General features: G+C 45.0%; 1 protein-coding gene across 1 annotated transcript in view; it reads left to right on the top strand.

Moving 5' to 3' along the window:
• CABCOCO1 (ciliary associated calcium binding coiled-coil 1) overlaps positions 1-26,979 on the top strand; it is a 419,036-nt gene that overhangs the window by 367,628 nt on the left and 24,429 nt on the right. Inside the window, exon 7 of the mRNA XM_069611204.1 lies at positions 14,399-14,521. Coding sequence (XP_069467305.1) covers positions 14,399-14,521 — 123 coding nt within the window. The remainder of the gene's footprint in view (positions 1-14,398; positions 14,522-26,979) is intronic.

The raw sequence follows: 26,979 nt of genomic DNA, 5'->3' as shown, positions 1-26,979 counted from the left end.
GCCAGTTTGGACCTGCTGTTGCTGCTGTATACTTGGCTGTTGCAACAGTTGTGCGTTTGCTTGTATGTTTGATTGTTGTTGCTGTTGTGGTTGCAATGTCTGTTGTTGTTGCTGTTGGGGCATTTGTGTTTGTTGTGGTGGTAGTTTTTGTTGCATTACCTGCCATTGGTAAACCTGTTGTTCCCCCATAGGCCCTTGATGTCCCTGCTCCCCCCAGGCCCCTTGCGCTGGTCTCATCCTACATGTGCGCGACCTGTCCTACTATTCCACATATCCAACATGTCCGTGGTTCCCGTGCTTGCCATTGAAGTCCCCCCATGTAGTCCTGATACCCCTGCTGGCCCTGTTGATTGTAACCTCGGAACCCTCCCCCTTTCTGGTTGATGGGTGGGCCATATCCTCTCCCTCTCATTTGCCCGCCCCTCCCTCTGTAGTTGTTTGAGTACCCGTTTCCCATTTGCATATAACCTCCCCCCATTTGTTGTATGTGTGTCGGGGGAGGAAGCATTTGCTGTGTTACTACTTGTGCTTGCTGTGGTAGTGCTACCTGTAGTTGTGTTGTGTCTTGTGTCACCATTGTCTGTGGTTGTGCGGGGGCTGTTACCAGTGCTCCCTCCATGGCATATTTCGATAGCTTCTTCTGAACCAATTTTCCTTCTTCGGCCTTCCTATCCTCCTCCTTTTGTTTCATTTTTTCCTGCCACATCCTTCAGTAGTGTACTATTGTCAGTTGTATTTCTGCCCATCCTTTAGCTTCCATCCCCACTAACTTCTTTAACTGTCTCTGTACTTGCTCTGGGAGCCCTTGTACTAGTATGTGGTAAAAAATTGCTAGTGTTTTGTCCCGCGGTTCCCGTGTTTCCAAGTGCCACTTCTCCTGAATCTCCTTTATGTATTCAACAGGATCTTCATTCTCACGCATCTTTCGTGATGTAATTGCTCCTATGTCAGAAGTGTCTGGAAATTGTACCCTCAATGCTTTCCAAAGTGCATGTCTGCAATTGGCAAATGGTGCTCCATGTGCTGTGTCATGTGTTGTCACCCCGGGGAATCCCGCCCTCTTCCATATGTCATCAGCAGCATCCCCCAGTATGGAATTGGGAGGCCCTTCACATCTCCCACCACTAATGTTTGCCCTGTAGTGTGTTTTTCCATCTCGTATATCCATTTCCCAGCTTCTGCACTCAACGATGGGAGTCTGCATTTTATATTTTCCTTGTCTGCATGCTTCCAGTGGATGTATTGTGGTCTCATTCCTCCCCCCTCCAGTAGTGGCATTAAATTGTACCCCCTCTCCTCTTCCTTCACCCTCCTATGTGTGGTCATGTCATTATATTCATCATTTTCCTCCATGTCTGGTAGTTCTTCAATGTTACAGGTATTTACCCTTTCACTTCCTATATCTTTCCTCCCCTTTTTGTGTCCTTCTGATCCTACCATCTTTGTGCTTGCCCTTTCTTCCGGCCTGAGTCCTGGGACAGCCCCAAGTCTGCCAACATATGGGGTTTGCACTGGTGTTGGTGTCAGCGGGCGTGGTGATGGGCGTGGTGTTGGTGTGGGTGTGGGTGTTAGTGGATGCAGCATTTTCCCCATCGTGTCCCTGCTCTTTTGCTCTCCTGCATTTGGTCCTCCCCTTCTCTCGCATGCCCATGGTGACTCGCAATTAGTGCGCGTTATGTATAGTTTGTCTAAACTCTTCCTACTTTCATCTCTTCCATTGATGCTCGAACCTTCTTCTTCTTCTCTGCAAAACCCATCAGTTAATGTCAATCCCCACTCTGTGCGTTTTCCTCCTACTGTCACTGTTTTTAAATCTATTAAATCTGCATCCGTGTACTCACCTCCTCTATCCTCAGCTGCCTCTGCTGATGTTGATGCCATTTCCTTATCATGGCGTGTGTATTTCCTTGCTCCATTTTCCATCCTCCTATCTCTTCCCTCCCTTCTTTTCCACTACTTCACCACCTATCTTCTCTTTTTCTTTTATTTCTTCCAATATTTCTTCACTTACCTTTGCTAATATTCTTTCCTCATCCTCTTTTCTCCCCTTCATTCCCCCTTCCCTTCTTAATATACTCTCTATAACCTTCCCTTCTTCATACTTCCGTGCACTTTCATCTATAATCCTCTTATTCCACATTCCCATTTCCCTATCGTTCTCTTCTCTTCTCTCTCCTCCTCCTTCCTTCTCATCTCCCTTTGCTCTGCGCGCGCCATTCTTTCCGCTATTGCTCTAATACCCTCTCCTTCCTTTTTCCGCTCTTCCTCCTTCAACTTCATTCTCGCCAACTCTTCCTTATGTGCTTTCTTTTCATTCTGCCTTCTCCGTGTCTCTTCCTCGAACTGCTTGAGCAATGCGCTTCGCACGTTCCTCAATTCCGCCAACCTTTCCTCCAATATCTCTTCCTCCTCTTGTGATGGTCGCCCTTCTCTTTCTTCACTTACCTTCGACCCTGTCTGTGTGTTTTTCTTCTCTTCCTTATTTGCATTTTTAACTGTATCCTCCTCTTCCTTAGTTAATGTTCCTTAGAGTTTCAGAAGCACCTGCGTTGCTACCCACTCCTTTGGTCCTACGTCTGCAAACTTCCCCAAGTACCTGCTGTCATCCCCCTTCCTCACCTGCATAGTTGTTGAATCTACCGTACCTACCTCCCCAGTCCTCATTTTACAATCATCCGGGGGCGCGTATGGCCGGGGGCTGTATGCGGGGTTGGAGAATCCTTCAGCAGCCGTTAGTTGCTGCCTAGCGGCTTCTCTAAGTTCTGTTAGTGGATACAACCCCCCTTCTTCCTTCTTCACTATCTTAGCCACTTGCGCTCCTTCTGCCCCTTCTTGTTTGACCTTTGCCTCTGCTACCGCAAATGATCCTTCCGCCTCTTCTTCACTTTCTTCAGTGCTGGGCTCACTTTTGTTCTTCTTGTCCCCACCCCCTCCTTTACTTTTCTCTTCCTTTTCCTCATTTTCCTCCCTTATCCCCTTCTCATCTTTTACCCCCTCACTGTATACATACCTGTATCCCCAGGTCTAGTTCCCTGAAACCTCTTCCAGAGGTCAAAACTTCTAAGTGGTTTGCTAATTTCTTCCCCTTGTAGGTATTGTGAATGTATGTCAACAAACTGTTGTGTTTACGTATCGAAGCTGCCGTTGGGCGGCCACGGTACTCTTACTTTGTTGTTCATTCCTTGTGTCCACTCAATGCTATACTTAATTATTTTTTCCCTGTGTGGTGTCAATGTCGTACATATGTGCTGAAGTGGAGTTGTTAATGCGTTCCCCATGTTCCTCCATCCCGATCCTGCCCCCGATCTATAGTACAGGGCAATGTTACAACTTTACTTTTCCAAATGTCCACCTTTTACCTGGCCCGTAAGTTGGGGACTTCGACTGTCCGCTGAAAAGAAAGGCAATGTTTGTATTACACAATTATTACTTATAACTACGGCCCCCTTCGACCGTGGCACACAGTGCCCCTTGTGGCGATGTGCCCTGTGCGGCGTGCCTCTGGGCTGCCCCACCTTCCTCTTCCTTCTGTATTTTGTCACACCTTCAACGTTACTCCTCCTCCTCCCCTTCTCCCTCTCTCTCCTCAAACCACACCCTCTACTTCCACAAACCCTTCATTGAGCGCTGCCGGCGTTCTCAGTGCATGGCCGCCTCTCCCCCCGTGGCCCTTCCCCGTCCGAGCGCCGCCAGCGTTCTCTGTGTACGGCCGCCTCTCCCCCTTTGCCCCTACCTTCCTTCACCCTCCGTCCCCGGCCACCCCTGGATGGACGCGAGATGGGACGCGAGGTGTATCGCATTGTCCTATACAAACCCTAAGGGTGACGTCACCAACTTCTACAATTCACTGTAAGTACGTACACATTACAAGACTTCAGAAATGCGCCCCTGTTCTCACACAATTATCCCCCATTAACCCCACAGCTGTCTTCTCGCCTCGTCTGGAGCAAGGTAATCACAATCAATTCACTTAATATAATCTGTGTGCGCACGCGTCGCCTCGCGTGTGATACGCCCCCTCTCCAGAGGAGCTTAACCAGCCAATTATCTTCCGCCCTCGGTAAACAACCTATCTACCCCCTGCGGGAAAACGTCATCTACTTAACAAGCTTCAACACTCAATTAGTAGGGAACCTCATCTATTCATTGATCTACAACGTCAACTCATAGGAAAGCCACACCCCCCCTTACACAGGTGCCCGCGATCTCTAACCAATCCACGCCCTCTAACAGTCACATGTGGGCGCCTGAGGCCCCACCCAATCCACTTTGTGACGCTGTAGGGGACGGTCTTCGTGGATGTCCCGTTACACCTCACACCTTTACTGCCGCAGAACAGTCAAAATCAATTTCCACACACTGTTACACCCTCCCCCTCCCTCTTTACAACTCCTCTCCCCTCCTGCACAACATTACGTTGCTGGTTGGGTGTGCCACACTCACCAAGTCCTCGTGAGTCGGGGCCGCTGGACTGCGGGCACCCCTCCAAAGCGGCTTGCCACCGCCCCTCGTCTGGACGACCTCAGGACACTCGCCAACCACGGGCGGGATACTTTTCAAGTCGGCTCCCGAGGGCCAATGTCCTGATTGCGCTGTCCGGTCTTCTCGCAGTTCTGTGATGGTCCTGTAGTCCTCGAAAGGGGGCAACAGCAGAGGGGGCCGCGCTGCCGGGTTGCCTCGCTGCAGGAGGCCTGGTAGTTATGATATTAGGGTAGGTTAGGTAGATCTCAGCAGTGCCTCCAACTTTTCAGGGAGATCTCCCAGGGGCCGGCAGAGCCGTCCGCGGACCTCCGGGGCTGGGGAGGCCCCAACTCCTCCTGCGTCCCAAAAGGAGTATGAGGCACACACAAGAGCAAAGTAATTACTGCTGTTTATTATAATAACAGCAGGGATCGTTCTCCGTCCGTATGCATCCTGGGAGATGCTCTTGTTCTTAGTGGGGCTTGCAGGCCCTTTTTACCGTAGTATAATGCGCTACTCGCGTCACCTGGGAAAAACCGTCACAAAACATATTGCCACTTCGGGTTGGCTCCCCGAGTGGTATGGTTAGTATAGATACATATATGGAGAAATGTTAGTGGATAAGGACAGGTCAGGTGGCACACTTGGGTTGTCTCTAGCACTTAATAATAATAATAATAATAATAATAATAATAATAATTAGGCTTTTATATAGCGCTACAAACCCTCAGGTATCTGAGCGCTGCTTATTATTACCCACGGTGTGTGGTGCTCATTTATCGACCTCGGAAGGATGAAAGGCTGAGTTTGGCCCCGCCGGGATTCGAACCTGCGTTAACAGGCTCTGCACGGGTGTCAAAGCGGGCGCTCTACTCGCTGTGCCACTTGACCGGCTTAAAGTGCTATAATAAAGTGGTTACATGGGGACCCTCATTGATTGGCTACCTGAAATGGCATCAGTGAGGAGCCCCTCGTACTCTGGGTTCCCTCATGAGTCCCCAAGCCTGGGACCACATTCAGGGATGTGGTGAATAATGGTCCACTATATAGATGCAGTAATATTAGTAGAGCCACAATGGTCGGGGAGTAATGGAGTCAGTACACCATTTTTTTCATGCTTTGCAGTGAGTCTATTCCACATGAGGTAGGTGGCCAATTTAACGACCAACTGTGCACATTAGAAATTAACGTAGCAGACTTGCTGACCTCCTGGCTGACCTTGAAATTGCACTAGTTACCTGGCCACCCTCTGAACTCGGGCCCAGGTCCCTCCATTCCCCCCTCCAGTCACACTCCTGCACTGCCTTCCTGGCAACCCCAGCACATGGGGACTGTTTCCGTATCCCTACTGTATCCCTACAGTCCCACTTCCAGCACTTGACACCTGATGTCTGCACTTACCCTGCACTTGCCACCGACTGGCCGTACTATTACTTATTGTTATTTATTCTTGTATGTCTATGAACTTATAACGTGCCGTAAACCGGCAGGCATCAGGGCGCGGGGAGACCACTAGTGTTAAATTCACAGATAAGGACTATTGGGATTCGTGGTGTCCCGGCAGAAACTGTCGAACAACATATGTACTTCAATGCTAATGGAATAAACATGTTTTCAGAGCCTTCCTGAAACTAAGATGGTTTTCTTCCTGTCTCAGTGCAGCAGGTAGCTCATTCCAATATTTTGCCACCTTCATAGGAAAAGATCTCCCCCTTCCAGTTGCCCGTTTGGCCTCTGGTATGTTAAGGAGACCTATGTCTGCTGATCTAAGGCATCTTTGGGGCACGTACAATGAAAATTGTTTTTTGTAATAGGATGGTGCCTCCCCAAAGACTCATCTATGAACTATCGTCAACGCCTTGAACTTAACTCTGTCCCCTATTCTGAGCCAGTGCAGTTCCTTTCTTCCTTTGGATATATGGTCTCTGTTTCTTTTTCTTGATGATGCGAACTGCATCATTTTGCATCACGTGGCACCTTATTAACTCTCTTGGAGGCCCCAATAACAAGGCATTTCCATAATCTAAGCGAGACAACAAGATTGCTCTTGCAATGGTAGCTGTGTTTGTCTCGTTTATAAAGGGTCTAATGGCTCTCAGAAGACATAAGTAGTACATGTTATTTTTGTACATGTAATTAACCTGTGCTTCAGAGCCTACTGACGCTTCATCCATCATCCCCAGAGTTTTTACTTTGGTCACTACTGGTATGATGGCTTCTTTAATATGGAAAGCCTTGTTGGGTGTCAAGTTTGGATCTGGCCTGACGTGATCCAAAAACCATTAGTTCAGTCTTGGTATTGTTTAGGCACATCCAGTGTCTTTGCATCCAGATATCAATGGTATTATGTATTTCCTCTATTTTCGCCCTGTCAATGGCATAGTCTCCCGTTAGTTCGAAGATCAGCTGCGTATCATCGGCGTAATTGGTGAAAAACACGCTGATGTTTTCCAGCAGGTTACAGAGATTCTCATGTAGAGGTTAAAAAGTAATGGAGACAAGCAGGCTCCCTGAGGGACTCCGAATAAGATTGGGGCTGCTTCTGAGAATGTATCGCCCCAGTGTATTCTCGCTTTCCTGTCCTTCAGGAAAGATGCTAGCCATGCCAGTGCTGTTGACGAGCATCCAGCTATTTTGTCCAATGCTAATTGAAGTAACTGGTGGTCTACCAGATCAAATGCCATGCTGAGATCCAGCAGCATGAGTAGCCCGGGTTTGGCTTTCTCTATCAGCTCCAGCATGTGAGTCTGTAAGTCCAGCATAGCTGACTCTGTGCTGTGAGCTGCCCGAAAACCCGATTGCTGTTCGTGTAATACATCCGAGGCTTCCACATATTTATGTAGCTGGTTTGTAGCTATTTTGTCTAGAATTTTCAATATGAAATGCATCTCTTGTACTGCACTGTCCTCCCCTATGCACTTCTCCTCCCTCCCCTTCCCATGTACTTGCGCGATCTGAATGACACCTGGCCTAGTAAGATCGTTGTCTGTCTTCCCTCTGTCCCCCTCCCTTGCCTTGTCGTGCCTCGAAACACTTGTGTATAGGCACGTTATACATGCCATATAATATCATATCAGATGAAGTATCTACAGTGCCAACCAATTGTCATCTGGAATTCGCTGTCAAGCAAATCGTTTTAGCCATTACCAAACAAGCCTGTGATAGATGTCTGGACCCCAATGAGATTCCTGCTGACCTGTTTCAGTTCAGAAATCTCCTGGATGTTTGGGATCTAATTGTGACAGCTGGCTTCAATGCTCTATTGTTTGTTTGTTTATTTGTAGGGTACCCAAACCCTTAGGTAGCTGGGTGCACATCGTGACAAGATTACTTATAGCTTAGTTACATTTGTTATATATGAGGTATATACATATATATATAATTACAATTTTACAAAGATACAGGTATATACAAGATCAAAGGGTGAATACAGTTACTAAATCGTTAATGCCTGAAAGGAAGGTGGAGACAATGAGCATGTATGGAAATGGGTTGGTGATCATTGTGGCATAGCCAAGTGCGGGTTTGCTCCTGAAACTGTTGTAAGATTGCTCCCTTCTTAGCTCAACTGGTAAAGCATTCCAATGCTGGGCTGCTTTTACAGGGAAGCTCTTTCCACCTGTTTATTGTAAGCAGAATCTGGGAATTTGGAGACAGTAGAATTGGCAATTCTGGTTGAGGAATTGGCTATTCTGGTTGGTTAGTTTTCTGGTAATTCTTTCCTTCAGGTATGATGGTGCTGCATTATTTAGGGATTTGAAGGTTAGAGTAACCATTTTAAAGAGGATCTGATCAGTAATTTGTAGCCATTTGTGATTTCTTCTGGAGTTAGATATGTGCTCTCTAGAGGGGAGGTTCAGAACCGTTCTGAGCGCATTGTTTTGCAGTGTTTGTAATTTGTTGGTTATATATTTATTGGCTCCTGCATAGTGTGTTGCAGTAGTCCAATTGCGAGAGATGAGGGCATTGGCTAGAATAATACAGCTAGCTGGTGAGAGGAAGGGTCTGCATGCTTTGATGAGTTTGCCAGTATAGGCGGTGAATGAGGCCAAGGAGTTTACTTGTTTTTTAGGGAGAGTGTGGAGTCCAGGTAAAACCCTAGTGTCATCACTTCTTTGGCAACTGTAATTATATTGACATTGATATTGAAGGCACTATAGTTGTTGTTTTAGGTTGTTGGCTGAGCCAAGGATCATGATCTCTGTTTTATCGTCATTCAGGCAGAGGCCGTGGGTTGCCATCCATGCCTGAATGAGGATGTAAATCTCATTCACCAAGGCTGTATCTGATGTGAAATTGCCCATAAGGGGGATAAGGATATGGGTGTCATCTGCGTAGTTTGTATAGGTGACACCCAGCCTGTCCAATTTGTCAAATAAAGGCTCAGTGAAGATATTATACATAGTGGGGGAGACGCATGAGCCTTGGGGGACACCACATGTTGTTATAACTGGGTCTGCAGATGCTGCCGTGGAGAAGTCTCTCATGCTTCGATTATCAAGAAATGATTGGACCCAAGCTATAGCTTCACTTGAGAAGTGGGCTGCAATTGCAAGGTGTTTGCATAATACTGCATGGTTCACCAAGTCAAAAGCCGCCGACAGGTCAAGGAGGAGTAGCATAGCTGTCTTTCCTTTATCGTTAAGTTCATCAATTTGGGCTTTAAAGTCTATTAGGGCTGTCTCCGTGCCGTGTTGGGGTCTGAGCCCAGATTGGTAAGAGCCTAATAGTTGGTTAGTCTCAAGGTATTTTTGAATTTGTAAGTAGGCCACTTTGTCAATTATCTGCAGGAGAAAAGGGACAGTGGTGATAGGTCTGTAGTTTGTAGGTATGGAAGGGTCTAAGGTTTGTTTTTTAAGAAGGGGTAGGACCCAGGATTCTTTTAGACTGTTTGGGACGGAATTGGATGTAAAGGAAGCATTAATGAGTTTTGAGATGAAGGGGGCTAGCTCTCTAGCTGCATCCTTAATTATTTGGGCGGGGCAGATATCACCTTTGCAGTTTGATGGTTTTAGTGAGGCGATCATTTTTTCTGTTTCGAGGATGGATATTTTAGAGAATTTGAAGGGTATTGGGTTAGGTTTGTTACTCGGATGGGGGATTATAAGGGTTTCCGTTATTGGGAGCGAGGCTTCTTTTTAGGCAATTTTGGTTTGCAGTGTTTTTATTTTATTTGCTAGGGCGTTTTGAATGTTGGTGCACCATTGTTTATCTTTAGGTAGGTTATGCGGTGGAGGTATAGGGGATTCTAGTTCTCGTAGGATTGCGAACAATTCCTTAGTAGTGGAACCTGCTTTGGAGATTCTTTCATTATAGATTTTTGGTTTGAATGATTTCATTTTTGTATTTAGTGGCAGAGAGTTTGAATTTAAGTTTAATTTTTTTCTGTGGGAGTATGTTGCCATATGGTTTCTAGCTTCTTTTTTTCCATTCTGAGTTCTTTTAAATGGGGGGTGAACTAGGTGTTCAGGTGAGCCTGTTGTTTGCTTTTACAGTTTTTACGTGGGGCAATGGAGTCTAGGATCTTCGTCATGGTTTCATTGTAATGGTCTACCAGTGTGTCTGGGTCAGAGTTGCTTGGTAGGGCATTAATCACTGGAAGGAGACAAGGTAGAATGTTATTGGTCGTGATGTTTTTCCTTGATCTGGTGGGTACTGGGGGTGCCATTAGTTTTTCTTTGTTTGCTTCTTTCTTGAGTGTTAGGCTAAATGCAATCAGGAAGTGATCGGTCCAAGGTTGGGGTGTAATTTTAGTAATCCTAGTTGGACAGTTTGAGGTGGCTACCCAGTCTAGGGTCCTGCCTTTGTCGTGGGTAGGAGTGAGGACTTTTTGGGATAGCCCATGTTCATTAAGCATGGTAGCTATTGCTTGAGCTTGTTTATCATCGGGGTCGTTTAGTCCTAAATTGAGGTCGCCAAGGAGCATTATCTGAGATGATTCTTTAGTATTGCTAGCTAGCAAGCTGGAAATATCCTCCTCAAATGAGCCTAAGGGCCCCGGAGGCCTGTATATGAGGTAGATAGTCAGGGTGCACCATGGGGATATAGGCAATTTTGCTGATAGTAATTCACAGGACTTTAGTGGTGGTAACGTGTAGAGAGTCTTAGTTCTAGATTGGATTTAGCAATGATGGCTAGGCCTCATCCTCTAGACCCGTTGGGTCTGTCCACTCTTAGGAGTTGGTACTCTTTCGTTCTAGCCAGAGACAACGCTGGGCCTGCTGCATCATGAAGCAAGGTTTCTGAGACTGCTAGGAGATCCAGATTATTTAAGGTTAAGATATCCGCTACGTCGGTGGCATGGGCCACAGCAGATCTGGCGTTGATTAGAGCTCCTACTGCAGTAGTAGTTTTAGGTAGGCATTTAGAGTTCATAGATGTTAGGTTAGGATCATTCAGTGTGGCCGTGGCGGAGGCTTGTGGCTGGGCTTGCGACCAGTTCCTAGGAATATTTTTAGGGTTGATACGACGGTTTAGATATGATTTAATAGGTGGTTTAGGCTCGTGGAGTGGGGAGAATCTAGCCCGATGTTAGGTGTAAGAGGAGCAGGAATGCAGCTACCAACAGAGAGGTGCTGATGTACATAGTGCGACGGTTAATGCCAGTTGCAGGGAATGCTGGCGATAGGTTTATGGCTGAGTGCAGGGTGTTCAGGGTGGCTAAGCTCAGCACTTTCACAGAAATCGAAGAAAGATGTGGGTTAGGGCCAGTTTTCGCAAGTGGGCAGGGATCACTTGCCTACATGGGCTAAAGACAACCTAGCATAGATATCCTAGAATCAGCTTACCAGGAGGGCTTAGAATCAACTTTGCATGGGGGGACTAGAATCCACTTTGCATGGAATTGCTAAAATCAACTTTGCATGGGAGGGCTAAAATCAACTTTGCATGGAATAGCTAAAATCAGCTTTGCAGGGGAGGGCTAAAATCAACTTTACATGGATTGCGTGAATTCAACCAGCAAGGTAGGCTAATATGTTTGTTAGTGGGCAAGAGACTAATGGATCACAGGAGATTTAGAGCAGCTGTATGAAATGGGTCATTGTTATTGCTGCTGACAAAAGATAGGGGTTTAAAGCGAGGTATCCTCATTGGTCGCAGACACTGTGGATGCGATGGATAGATTAATCCTGTAATAGGTAGCAGCAAGGTAGCGAAGATTGTAAGTTGTGTGGCCAGGCAGTGTGAGAGCAGTGATTGGCAAACTTCCTTCCAATGCACTCGTCAGGGCAGAGGTGCCGGTCACAGCACGGGATACCTGATTCGGAAGCCTAGTGTTACACTTTGTAGTACTTTGTAGAAGGGCGATGAGCAGGTCAGGTAGTTCTATAGATGGTAGCAAAAAAATCTTAACGGCTGTTCCTTGCCGCGATTCTGAGCATGGTGGCTGGCCCGCTGGCCAGGTGGTTCCAGACAGGCTCACGACAGGGATGTGTGCCTTTGTGCGTGCCTTCATGTGGGCCGGCTTGAGCCTGCTGGCTCTCGCGATAGGCTGAATAAGAAAAGGCTACTGGCCAGTGGTGATGGGCGGAGGGCAGGGGGCCTGCCTCAGCTGCTGGATGGCAAAACAGCAACCCAGCCGGCCATCTTCGAATAAGATTTTCCTCGTGGCATCTAATGGCGAATCTATACTGCGGATAGAATAGCAGACTTTAGCTGCAATCTGGTAGTCGTGCCAGCTATTTGTGGGTCGTAGTAGATGATAAGCACATGCAGGGATCTTTATGATTAAATATCGGCTTCGAGCGGCGGACTTCAATAAATTGTAGAATTGGGTTGGCTGATCATTGAGGGACGCAGTATTCGTCTGGGGGCAACTCCATGTGGCCACTGCTCCTGCAGTGGGTGGTAGGAGCTCCAGCTCTTCCGGGCTCAGGCAACACTATGCGAGGGCTTTAAAAGAGGGCCTCATATCAGAAAACTGGAAGCAGGCACTTATTTACCCCATCTACACGAAGGGAAAGAGGGATAGTTGTGCATGGATATAGACCGATCTTGCTTGTATTTAAGATATTTGGGAGGCCTCTTTTAAGTAAACTCAAGCAATGGGTTGAAGATGACAGAATCTTGCCAAAGGTCCAGTTGTATTTTTGTATTTAAATCTCCTGTTGTATAGCGGCCAATTCGTTATACATCAGAAAATAAAAAAATTGTTCAACATTTATGGACCTATCGACAGTGTTTGATAAGGTTCACAGGAATTATGGGCTACATTATGAACCCTTAATTACCCAAATTAAATTCTAAATCTCTTGGTACACATTCATCAGGGCATTGAGGCTTCAGTTAAAAGTGGAGGGAGGCACCACTGTATGCTATATTTTAACATCAAAACAGAGATAAGAATGGGGTTCATTTTGCCACCCCTGTGTTTCCCTACACATTAATGACCTACAGATGGTCTCACTCTAGCAGGTACAGACAGAATTGGACAAGAAGTCTTCCCAATGTTGGCTTATGCTGATGGCACTGTCTTGATGGCACGTACCTCGAGAGCCGTCCATGAATTGATCTATGACTTTACAGAGCAGATGAAAAGTCTAGAACTAAAGTTCAATGCTTCTAAATCTGCTATACTGGTCTGTCGCAGGCTTCGAAGACACTTTAAAACCCCCAAATCGTACTGCAAAACATCAGTAATTCTACTACTTAGAAATTTGTTTCAACAAAACACTAACTCGATTAAGCCATATCTAGAAGCAAAGTACAAGAATAAAGCAGCTCATCGCAGAGCTGTTTTGTTTCTAAAAAAAAAAGTGGGTGCCAACCAATGAGCATACTGATATATGAAAATAAATCTCTTATGGAAGCGTACTATGGTGCTTTTCTTTAGGGTTCTGCAAAACCTACTCTTTTGCAGACCACTGGAAGCAGATTTCTTCAGAACTCAAGGCTGCCAGTGTTGGCTCAGTATGTTGCCGAACATCAAGAACTAGGCTTGAACTTTGAGGATGATTTTTCCGTACAACCAGCCTTACATTAGTTGAGACTATGGTGTACAAATAAGGCTGATTTAACACAGGGCATTATTAAGTTCTTGCTTGTTCAACCTGGGGTATGTCCTTGTACCTTGATTGGCACATATGAAAGCTCTTCTGACCAAGGTGAATGCATAGGGCCACTTGGTGGAAATAAGTAGGTTAAGCAAAGCCATGCCATCACATCTGAAAAGCCAGTTAATTATACATTCCCATACCATGAGAAAATCTGAACTGATAAAACCCCTATAAAGGCTGCATATTGTTATATCCGATAATAGTTTACAGCATTATTTAAGGTGGTCAAATCACCATTATGTAGGTGATTTACTAACTAGAGCCAGATTTGATTGCCTTCCCCTGAGGGCGGTAAAAGCTGTGTGGCCAGGCATGCTGCTTACTTTGCGGTGCCTGCGTCGAGGACCTACTCCATTTTCTTATTTGTCCAGTTTACGACCACATACGAGCTACAACATTGGTACCTCTCTTCAGAGGATTGAGATTTGTACAATGTAGAGTGCCCCTCATGTATTTATTGAAGGTGGATTCTCCTTTGGTTGGATGCACAATGCTGACATATTACAGGAGTGCATTGAAATGCAGAAAAGATATTTTGGATAACTAGTAATAAAATTGCCTTCTTTTTCTGATCTATTCTTCTTTTGCATTTTAACACTTTTTTTTAAAGATTGATTATGTTTCATTAGGCCCTGTTTCATGGATGTTATCCAAATAAATATATGATGATGATGATGAACCCTGTTAAAACAAGTAGATTTGTTTTTTCCCATTCCAGGTTTCTAATATTTCTTCATGTCCAGATTGTCATTTTCTGTGATTCTTGTAGCCGTTCACGCAATTACTGATCAAACAATGTGTCCTTGCTATTATTTCCATGAAAAGAACCATAATAAAAGTGATAAAAAGAACATTTTTTGATATTGTATTTCGACACTTAGGAAAATGATTCTGAAGAAACCCAGGAAGTCAAGGAAGAAATTGATCCTCTTGCTGGATTCACACTTGACGATGTAAAGTCTGTCTTGGGTCAGGTTACAAAGGAAGTTATTGGCAATCTTGAGGTAATTAGAAAATATACTTTTTCATGTTTTATCAAGGTAACAATAGCTATGCACATTGTTATAACTAAGTTAACTGTGTCGTCATTTCCCAGCATGATGGGCATGGTAGCAAATCAACATATCCAGTCTTCGGCGCGTAAACTAACTGTGATGACCATTATGTCGACATGCCCCATGTACATTTTCCTCTAATATCGGAAAAAAAGGAAATATCCCAACTCAACATTAGGTACCTGCTCTCAATTGGTATGACTGGAATCAGGATAGTAAATTAACCGAATCCCAAAATAGGTTTGCAACAATTGATCGTTGGCGTGCCAATGTATTCGGATGGGTGCAGATGGGTGCAGATTCTGAGAAAAAGCACAAACTTTCATGCATGCCCTATCCCACTTTTCACCCATTCTGGTCCAGGCAGCAATAAACAATGCAATAGATTACCACACCAGATTTTTTTATTTTTAATTTTGTTTATTTCAGAGTGCATTAACACGGATAAAGTACATAACATTTTTTTTTCTCGTAAATTGCCTTACCTATATTAATCAAATTGTTTCCTAAACCACATCCAAAGCAATTTCCAATAACATGACATATTGAGCAATAATGAATAACCAGCATCCCAAAATAGTACAACCAGTATTCCTAAAAAACAAAACACATAACAAACGCACATACACTCACACAACATAACACAGTCCGAACCCTAGCCCCTTTAACATAAAGCAGCCTAGTACAACACAAAAGCCCAATCCTATCCATATAAATCATTAAAAGGAGCCCATAACTAGAGGCAGAGATCCTCCTGTTCCTAATTCAACATCATAACCTTTGTATAGCTGGACAGGACCTGCAACTCATTCAACCAATCATCTGCAAATGTGTTTTATTTCTAGTTTTCCAAACATTTAATATTTGCTTTGACACAACTACTAAAGCTCCCACCGCTCATATTTCCTAGCAATCTCACATCTCCCCCCTACACAACAACAGAATATCTTGAATAGGAGTCCTGGGGATCATCATATTTAGTACCACATCCATTCTATCCAACGCCTACCCCCAGAAACATCAAACCCTGGAACAGTCCCAAAGCATGTGTAACAAGGTCCCCTTGATCCACCACAACCCCAGCACCTATCATTGTCCAACAGCACCATCCATGCATTTGTACAGGTGCCAGTACATTTTGCCGTAAAACCCTTTGTTGGATAAACCATAAATTCATATTTAATTTGGCCTTAAATCCAGCTTTCAGTAAACGGCCCAATTCATCGGGTGAAATGTCACAGTTCAGTTAATTTGCCCAGGTCTGTCTCAGTTTATCCCAAGATTCCAGATCCAAAGGTTTCATAGTCTTCATCAGCCAGGTGGCGCGGGCAGGAGCCCCCACCTTCAGCTCTTCATCAGCCAGGTGGCGCGGGCAGGAGCCCCCACCCTCTACAGGCCAGGATCAGCTCATCAGAGCTGCAGCACCGTGCTACGAGGCACGTAGAGGATCGCAGTGCAGCCAGGCCCCCACCTGCACCTTGTGCTGCCCCCCCCTCCCAGAGGAACTTTTCACCCCCCTACCAGCCACCCCTCACCTAGAAGCGGCCCGGGTTGCGCTCCAGCAACACGCCGATTCGGAAAAAAATAAAAAAATAAAATAAAAACCAAAACAAAATGTCGGGCGCGATGCGGCGCCAGAGCGAGGCTCGGCATCCTGGTTGCTAAGCAACCGTGCTTCTTAGCACTCAACATCCGCCGGCAGGCGGAAGAGCCGGCCACACTCAAAGGCCACTCTAAGGCCCTGTTTGCCCCTCTGCACCCAGTCTTCATCAGCCAGGTGGCGCGGGCAGGAGCCCCTACCTTCAGCTCTTCATCAGCCAGGTGGCGCGGGCAGGAGCCCCCACCCTCTACAGGCCAGGATCAGCTCATCAGAGCTGCAGCACCGTGCTACGAGGCACGTAGAGGATCGCAGTGCAGCCAGGCCCCCACCTGCACCTTGTGCTGCCCCCCCTCCCAGAGGAACTTTTCACCCCCCTACCAGCCACCCCTCACCTAGAAGCGGCCCGGGTTGCGCTCCAGCAACACGCCGATTCGGAAAAAAAGAAAAAAAAAAAGAAAAACCAAAACAAAATGTCGGGCGCGATGCGGCGCCAGAGCGAGGCTCGGCATCCTGGTTGCTAAGCAACCGTGCTTCTTAGCACTCAACATCCGCCGGCAGGCGGAAGAGCCGGCCACACTCAAAGGCCACTCTAAGGCCCTGTTTGCCCCTGTTCGCCGCTAACGGCGCGTGGCGAGTTCCCCTACTATACACTCACGACCCTCTGATGCCCCATGACAACACATGGGCTTACACCAGGGAACACAGCGGCTGAGCAGGAGTTCACGACACGGCAGAAGCAGCGGACTTGGCTAGGAAACCCTCCGGGATCAAACACCTGGTAAGCGCGGCCACATTGCGCTACTTTTAACTCTGTTTTTGTGTTGGTCAGCCAGCCTCGAATTTGCTTCACTTGGTATAAAGGCTCACAAGTGCTCCGAGTTGCCCCATAAAGGCCTAGGCATCGTGCACATGCATGCGCCTTATACTTGCCTGTAACAATCATGGCCCGTCAGCCTCTGTATCACTCTCATGCTCATTGCCTTACTCTGTACCCACCTTACCACCCTCTTGCCCTCCACATCCAGCCTCGTACTCAAATACTTTGACGCACTCCAGCCAACATACAACCCTATTGTATTTGAACTGTGTTGTGCCTTATGGCCGCCCTAGACCACATTTGATCTGTATTGTGCCTTATGGTCGCCCCAGACCATATCTGAACTGTATTGTGCCTTATGGTCGCCCCAGACTACATTTGAACTGTGTTGTGCCTTATGGTCGCCCCAGACCACATTTGAACTGTGTTATGCCCTATGGTCGCCCTAGACCACATTTGATCTGTGTTGTGCCCTATGGTCGCCCCAGACTACATTTGAACTGTGTTGTGCCTTATGGTCGCCCCAGACCATATCTGAACTGTGTTGTGCCCTATGTGTTGTGCCCTATGGTCGCCCCAGACTACATTCGAACTGTGTTGTGCCTTATGGTCGCCCCAGACCATATCTGAACTGTGTTGTGCCCTATGGTCGCCCCAGACTACATTTGAACTGTGTTGTGCCTTATGGTCGCCCCAGACCACATTTGAACTGTTATGCCCTATGGTCGCCCCAGACCACATTTGAACTGTGTTATGCCCTATGGTCGCCCCAGACCACACTCGAACTGTGTTGTGCCTTATGGTCGCCCCTAGACCACAGTGCACTTAGCCTGTCCCTGACGGCATTTAACCTGTCTCTGATTGCATCTAGCCTACATATGATTGCTCCGTCTAGCCTAGAGGTACCTTGCAAACCAACTGCTCGAGCCTAAAACCAGGCCACAATGATACTAACCTTTATTTACCTGTCAGCCTTTTGGACCACAATGCCTAAAGTAAACTACTATCCGAGGCCCACACTACAGGGCTTACCGCCTGTGGATGAAGGACTCTTAACTCCCCCCCTAGAACCCAGCCATCAACTTTCACACTCACTTATTACCCACCAATCACTAACATACCTTCCCTGTGACATTGCAAATAGAAACGCAAAACTACGTTCAAGACTACCTAAAATTTACGAACCATTAGCTAGACTCAATACCTCTTGCAATAGAAGTAACGCTAACATCCGAAACACTCCTCCTGTAAAAATTGACCTCCATCGCAACAACCGCCTAAATAAGCAGCCCAACGCTAATAATAGCATACCAAAAAAGAAAAGTAATACCACCCAGGCCACAGCAAAGCCGAACATCCAACTGAAGTGCGCCCTTATTAATGCCAGATCACTAATAGCACACGCTACCGAAATTGCGGATCTCATTCAAATAGGAGACTATGACATCTTCGCCATAACAGAAACTTGGCTGCACCAATCTGCAGGACCTGCCCTAATGCTTACCTTACCCCATAATTACACCATACTTAGAGTAGACAGAGTCAACTCTCGAGGAGGTGGCCTAGCTATTATTGCTAAAAATAATCTCACCCTAAAAATTGAATCAAGTTCAACGACTAACTCCTGCGAATCATTAACTGCTAAACTCCTCGCATCTCCCTCTCAAACTATTACTATTCACCTTATCTATAGACCTCCAGGCCCTATTGGCACATTCGAGGAGGACATTTCCACAATCCTCTCAAACAACCTAAAAACTTCATCCCAAGCTATCCTTCTGGGAGACCTAAACCTAGGCTACAATGACCCTAAAGACCTGCAAGCAACCAATATCACTAATGTCATCTCAGAACTAGGCTTCTCCCAAAAAATCCTACAACCCACACACGAAAAAGGCCGTATACTTGACTGGGTTGCTGACTATAACTGCAATACAACGATTGTCGATATCACCTCACAATTCTGGACCGATCATGCACTGATAACTTTCCTCTTAAATGTTAACCTGGCCCTACCTATTGAAAATGCTCTGGCTCCCCCCTTGCCAACCAGAAACAAAAAACTTATAACTACAGAAAAACTGCTACCACTCATCCTCCCCAGATTAAACTCTCTACCTGACTTATTGGACACCTCATCACTAGTAAATGAATTCAACTCTTCCATGGCTACAGCTCTAGATACTATTGCCCCACTGAAACTGAGAAAGAGCAAGCCCAGAGCCCACCTAAACACCTGGTTTACTCCTCACCTCAAATCTCTAAGACTTGAAAAACGTAAATGCGAATCTGCTTGGCGACTAACCCCAACAGAGACAAATAAAATTACACTCATCAATGCCTCCAAGATTTACAAAAATGAAATAAAGAAAGCAAAAAGAGATAATTTCAACAACAGAATACTGCAGGCCAAATCTGGAACGAAAGAACTATTCCTTATACTAAAGGAACTAGAAAACCCTATTCCTGTCCAAGATAACTGTGACAAAAATAAAATATGGTGCTCAAACATCCAAAAAGCACTAAATGACAAAATTGCCACACTCCAAACGAAAATTGAGACAAAGAAACAGAATATTCCACCCTCAACTAACCCAAGAGGCAAACCACCAATCAGCACTAAACTAGACCATAAATTTAACTTCTCGAAAGTAACTATACTCGAAACTGAAAAGATAATACTTTCACTCAAGCCATCCAATTGCCGAGGCGACCTATGCCCAGCCCAACTAATAAAGGACGCGGCCAGAGACCTCTCCCCATTCATCTCTAAGCTTATTAATGCCTCCTTTGCTTCAGGCACTATACCAGATAACCTCAAGCAATCCTGGGTCCTCCCCCTCCTAAAAAAACAAACACTGGACCCGTCCATCCCGACTAACTACAGGCCTATCACAACGGTACCCTTCCTGTTAAAAATCCTTGACAGGGTAGCCTACCTGCAGATCCAAAAATATCTGGAGCTGCACCACCTTTTAGGCACAAGACAATCAGGCTTCAGACCTCAGCACGGAACTGAAACCGCGCTCATCGATCTTAAAACTCAGGTTGATGAGCTGAGAGACTCGGGAAAGATGGCCCTACTCCTCTTACTGGACCTCTCTGCAGCCTTCGACCTAGTGGATCACGATGTGCTCTGCACCCACCTAGAAACAGCTGCCCATTTCTCCACACATGCCATCGCATGGATCAAATCATTCCTAACCGGTAGAACTATGAGAGTCTTCTCTACTTCTGCTGCTGCTGACCCTGTATCCATCACATGTGGAGTCCCACAAGGTTCTTGTGTCTCCCCCACTATGTACAACATCTTCACGAAGCCCTTGTTCGATGATCTAGATGATCTGGGTGTTACCTACACTAACTATGCGGATGACACTCAGATTCTCATACCACTTTCAGGTGATTATGAACAAGATTTGGCATTGGTGAACAAGACCTATCTCATCATTCAGGCATGGATGGCCACCCACGGGCTATGCCTGAATGATGACAAAACGGAACTTATCATACTGGGGAACAAACAAAACATCAACAGACTAAAAGAAGAATACTCCTCCTTCGTCATAGACGGCAACACTATCAAGGTGGCAAAAGAGGTAAAAACATTAGGGTTTTACCTTGATTCCCACCTCTCCCTAACCAAACAGGTGAGCGCAATGGCATCCAGCACCGCATATACCTGCAAGCTGATTAGAGCCGCAAAACCATACCTATCCACTGCCAATTGCCTAACCCTTGCTCGAGCATTAGTGCTGTCGAAATTGGACTATTGCAACGCACTATACTTAGGGGCCAATAAACATACGTTGCAAAAGATTCAAACACTACAGAACAATGCTCTTAGAGCTGCCTTAGGAATTCCAAGAAGGGAGCATATCTCAGAGGCTAGAAGACAATCCAACTGGCTCTCCACAGCGGACAAAATCAAACTCAAGACAGCTTCTCTAACTTTCAAAAGTATCAACCATCTAGCACCCAAATACCTAACTGCTAAATTCAACAGAAAAATCTCCACTAGACCCACCAGAGAAGTATACTCCAACCAGTTAGTGATACCCCCATTTAAACTAAGTACGGCCGGAGGAAACAGCTTCCCGGTCAAAGCGGCCCAGCTTTGGAACTCCCTCCCGCCCGGCCTGAGATCTACCCAATCCTACGCTCTCTTCAGATCTAACTGTATCAACTGGATCAAAGAAAATGACCGATAGTCCCACCTTACACTAACATAACTACTGTCCTACAGACGTACTATGCACATAATTATATACTCTCTATCTTCCTACTGCATATTTCCTGTACATATTATGTTATATATTTATTTTATGCACAATGTATATTCTCCCTACTGTCCTGCATTATGTAATTTCTACGATGTATAACCAACACTTGTAAGCATGCGTAACCTGTAAAGTTTAAAGTATCCTTGAACAACGCGCCTGGTTACCCTCAGGTTTGGTGCGCGCTATAAATAATAAACAAACAAATAGTCATCATAGTCATAAAAGTATTTACCATACGTGGTGGTGTCAAAAGGTCCACAGAATTCCGGTTTAGTCTCTAATGAAGAATTTCACATATTCAGCCTCTGTGATAGAAGGGACCGCCACTTTGCATAACGGCCCAATTCTCTCTTCCCTATTGAAAGGTCTGGCGAAGTTCTGCAAAACTCACAATTCTTTCTTCCCCCTCCAAACATCGCCCACACGCAACTCCCCTCTCATGATTCAACTCTGCCAGTGTAAAGTCTTGTTCCCAATCTGAAGTGCCGGATTGTGCCATAGCGACACATCATAACTCAGTCATAAGTTCTGATTGTTTTCAATCAGCCAGATAGTCAGTGCTTCCCCCGTGGCATTGATCAACGGTAATTTGTTTTTCACATATGGCATTTTTCCCATTGAGTATACGTTGTCCAATGCATATGGACGGATTGTATCTCTTTCTATTGTCATCCAGAGTGGAGATGTGATCCCCTCCACTGCAAATAATGAGCCGCCTTTTTAAAGAAAAACCCTTTGTGGTAGTTTTCCAGGTCACAATAGCCAAACCCCCCCCCCCCCTCTAATGCTGCTCATCGATTTGAATTGTGGAATAATTTTTTGCTTTTTTTACATTTTATTTTAACACCCCACAAAAATCTTAAAAATTCCCTTCCAAGTTACACAAATGTTTTTTACGAAATTGCACCGGAAGCGACTGAATGACATATACAATCTTTGTAAGAAGAACCATCTTAATGGCATTAATATTGGCCCAAAAATTCAAAGTAAAAAAAAAAATCTCCTTTGCTTTCTTATTAATGTTGAAATCTGCAATTTTCCTCAGATCACATACAATATGTACCCCTAGATATTTCACCTGAGCCTCAGACAACTTGCAGTTCCAACAGGCATAATTCCCTCTGTTGCAAGAAGATGAAAGTGGAAAAATGTGTGTCTTGTCTCAATTAATTGTATGTCCTGACATTCTTCCCACCTCCTCAAACATGGCCTTCAATAATGTAATACCCTCCCCTGGATTTGACAGAATTATCATCATGCCATCCACATAGGACAGCACCTTTATATCCTTAGCCCCTACACAAGCACCACAAATCCTTTGTTCCTGCCTGGTATAAGCAACTAGTGTTTCTAAGGCAATATTATACAAGAAAGGTGACAACAGGCATCCCTTCCTGGAGCCCTGCATTAATGAGAACAAGTCAACATCACACCATTCACCAGATCTTCACCGTCACTGCCAAGTACGGGCAGAGCCCAGCCTTAGAAAAATTTGGACCAAACCCCATCTTCAGCAATGCATACTCCAGAAATGTCCCATTAACTCTATAGAAAGCCTTCTCTGCATCTAGGAAAAGAAATACAGTGTCCGATATACTATTACTATGGAGCCCCAAAACATCAATAATTGTCCTAATATTATCGTAATGAAATCTATTTTTCATAGGTCCTACCTGGGACCGATCTATTAGGTTCCCCATCTAATTGTCAACCTATTCGCTAAGATCTTGGTAAACAACTTAATATCTACATTAAGTAGTGAGATATGCCTGTAATTACAACATTGCCTGTGGTCCCTACCCGGTTTCGCGGTCAATGTAATTAAAGCTTCCCTCATTGAGGGACATTCTATAACCTATAATTATACAGGTCACACAAAAAAGGCGCTAGCTGGACTACTAAGCAATTATAAAATTCTGCCGACAAACCATCTAATCCTGGTGATTTTCCCACATTAATATGATCAAAAGCTGTTGTAATCTGAGCAATTTCTATCCAAGCATCAATAGCAGTTTTGTTCTCAGAAAAAAAGATTGGAATCTCGATTTTCCCAAAACAATCGTCCAAGTCTGATTTCAGTGGAAAAACATTGCAGATCTCTGCTCTTTTTACCACTGGGTTCCCATTTGTATTCTCTATACTTTTTATGTAAAAGATGACTCATACCTCTAAGATTATTGGCTAACAACTCCCACTTCTATCATCTGCCACATTATTTCTGCTTTACAAAGAAAACCCCCCTCTCAACCTGCATGTTAATTCTTTCGTCCTAAGTATCTTTCACCCTCTTTTTTTCAAGTTTGTCTTTATTAGATGTGCATAGTGCATACCTCTGCTGAAAATCCCTGAGCTAATTTCAGTTCTGCCAACGCCTTTTTCTTGATGCAATATGTTTAACTAATTAGTTCACCCCGTATTACTGCCTTAAAACTATCCCAGACCTTAAGCATATCAGCAGTCTTTGTTCATCCAAAAAAAAAATATATATATATATATATCTCATTGAAGGCTTCCAGCCCAGTAGTCACTTCTAAGTTCTGTAAAATTCCAGGTTTTACCCACTAAATATCAAACTTTGAACCTGCATACTCAAGATGCAACTGCAAGACTATTAGTGCATGATCTGAAATTCCCTGTTCTCCTATATCCACACAAATGGACCTATCAATGAGCCTGTCAGCCACTAAAACTAATCAGTCCTCAAATGATTCGTGGACGGGTGAATGAAATGTAAACTCTTTCGTTCAGATGCATTATCCTCCAGATATCTACTAGATCATACCTCTGAAGGAAAGTCCCAAATTCTCTACTCACGCACACACTTGTGAACCTACATAGCGCTGAGCGATCGATTTTGTATCAAGCACACAATTGAAGCCCCCATCCAATATACTGCTTTCACCCTTCAAGCCATAGTGAATTTAGTTCATTAAAGAATGGAACCCCCGGAGAGCACGGACCATAGACAGTACCAATAGTCATTACCTTGCCATCACTTACAATATCAGCTAAGAACATCCATCTTTCATCTTTAAGCACCATTTCCACCACAACATTCACACCTCGTCGGAACAGAATACATACTCCTCTAGATTTTGAAACATAGCAATTAGAGAGTTTGTGCGTGTGTCTTGAATTAGTTACAAGATTTTTAGAACATTTGAGCGAATGGGCTTCCTGTAGAAAGACAATTCCACACAGGATATTAGTGCCATGGGCGTTGACATTTTCGATCGCTATGGTAAGGCTTCATTCACACAGATTCCACAGCAGGAACCTAGCCCAATCTGTGAAATTATTATTATTATTATTATTTATATTGTATTTATAGAGCACTGATCTAGCTTCAGGAAGCAACAGAGCACTTTACAAGTCATGTTCGAATGTGTTTGCACGTGGATATATGTGAGCATATAGTACAAGTTGTTGCTATAGTATGTATTTTTGTGGGTGTATGGATAAGCATGCCCAACCTGTGTAGTCCATATGTGTGAGGAAACGAGTGCCCATCTATAGGTATAACGTGTGTGTGCACGCAGACATGCATTTGCGTACGTATGTGGAGGGATATGGGCATATCTGTATATCGTGGGACTGTGTGCAAGTTTATCTATATGTGTTCAAATATGTTATGCATGGATATATTATGTGTGGGGGTGGCATATATGTGTGTGCGTGCATGTATGTGTGACCAAGTGCATTATTGCGCTAGTGTGTTTGTGTGTTGGGTGGGGCCTACTGCACATCTTTGTTGTGAGTCTCTCCACATGTACTTGGTGGGGAGACAAACCTTTGTTTAGCAGTGGGTGCTGGCTTGGTTCAATGGTTCAATTGCGAAAAGGGTCACATAGTAATTGTCCAGTCCTTTAGTCATGTGAGGTTTGATTTTAATGGTAAAAACAGCATAGATAATATCTATAGTTCTTCTTGTGCCAATTAGGTGTTACAAAAAACAGCCGACGCGCGTTTCAACCTGGGTCTTTATCAAGGCAGTTATCCGATGGCAGCAGAATTGCTGTTTGGTGCCTGCGGCTGGTGGCCCAAGTGGGGGTTCCAGTAGGGGCTGGTTAGGCTGGTCTCTGGCTGGGATCGGCGCTGCGTGGTGGCTCGCTCGGTGCTGTGATTGAACCAAGCCAGCACCCACTGCTAAACAAAGGTTTGTCTCCCCACCAAGTTCCTAACCATTCGGGAACCTAGGAGTGGCTCCCAAGCCAAACCATGTGCCAGGCGGCAGGCTAAAAAACAATCAACAACAATAGAGGGTGCCCAGAGGACCTTCGGTCCCGACATCAAAACTCCTAACCCACTAAACCTCTCTCCACATGCACACGCACACACATTATCGGGAATCTTAACACAAGTTTCCAGAGCTCATATTTAAAGGCCCCTTTATAGCAGCAGAGCTCAATTTTAGCCAGCATTTGCACCATGGCTAACATTTCACCAGTGCAATGGAGTGCCCTTCTTATTCTATTGCACAGCTGAACCCCTTGTCACATCCTCCTTTCAGAGTTTGCACACTCCTCTTTGCACCCTGATTCCTATGTTTTTTGATTTGTGAGCTCTGTGCACTGACTGCATGTACCGTGGTTTTCCTCCCTATACGGTAACACGCAGCAGCACAATTAGAGCAACTGAAGGGCTTACGGGCGTTCCTAGCTCTAAGCATCTGGGCTGACTGGCCCAGTTGGAGGTGACTGCGGGTGTTTTTTCTACGCCTTTGATCCTCCTCTGTGCTGTTAACGCATTTCATTCTGCTCAGATTAGCGCTGCTGCTTATGAGAGAAAAATATACGATCTTTAGTTATTTAGATGAGGTGACTGCGGGCAATCTGCCTTTGAGCCTCAACCTCCAGCATTCGTAGCTGCTGACTACTAGTACCAGCTCCATTACCCCCATTTCTAGCTCCCGGCTTGATTTGTCAAAGCAGGTTTAGAATTTGGTGCATTTCTGCCATCGTGAAATTACGAAATAAACAGAAGGGGAGTGGAAAATCGAAAGTAATGCCAATCCAAGCCCGAAAGGCACATGAAGAGGGGGCTATGAATACATTTACAACAACTAAAATTACCAACTACTTTACACTGTCTTGGCGCTATTGTTGAAATCCATGAAGAACTACGTGACATTGCCGTATGTGCTAATTACAGAGCTAGCACTACGGCGGAACTTGATAACAACAACTCTTTGCTGAACATTTGCTACAGCCTTGAGGGGCAAATCACAGAATTAGAAAAAGCTTTGATTTCTAATCCTCCTCAATCAGAGGAAATAAATGGTGATACTGTTGGAAATTCCCAAATAAACAACAGTTTGAATTGCCAGCCGATGTCCTCAAGACTCTCCTGTTCGCCTCGACTAACGGGCCTAATTGATGAAACCCCTGCTAGAACGAAGGATGACCAGGTGATTGATGTGTCGCATACTCAAGATAAGGAAGATCGCTTGTATGAAGACAAATTTAAAGACATTGAGGCGCATAATGTAGCAACAAGCTTTGCTTTAAAAATACTTCTAAAGCTCATGCATAATATTGCGGGCCAGAGCCAAATAAATGCCAAGCTACTAGCGTATTTGGGAGACCTTACTGAAAAAATGGGTCACTAAGTCATTGCAAGTCCCAATAGACAGAAACAAACGCAAGGATCACAACATATAGAGGTTATTACTGACAAAGATCACGAGAATCTGTAATCTACAAAAGTT

Source organism: Ambystoma mexicanum, chromosome 8 (assembly GCF_040938575.1).
Source record: "Ambystoma mexicanum isolate Mex_15411 chromosome 8, UKY_AmexF1_1, whole genome shotgun sequence".
Classification (NCBI taxonomy): Eukaryota; Metazoa; Chordata; class Amphibia; order Caudata; family Ambystomatidae; genus Ambystoma; species Ambystoma mexicanum.
The sequence above is the reverse complement of the archived record's forward strand: the minus strand, read 5'-3'. Positions and strand labels throughout refer to the sequence as shown.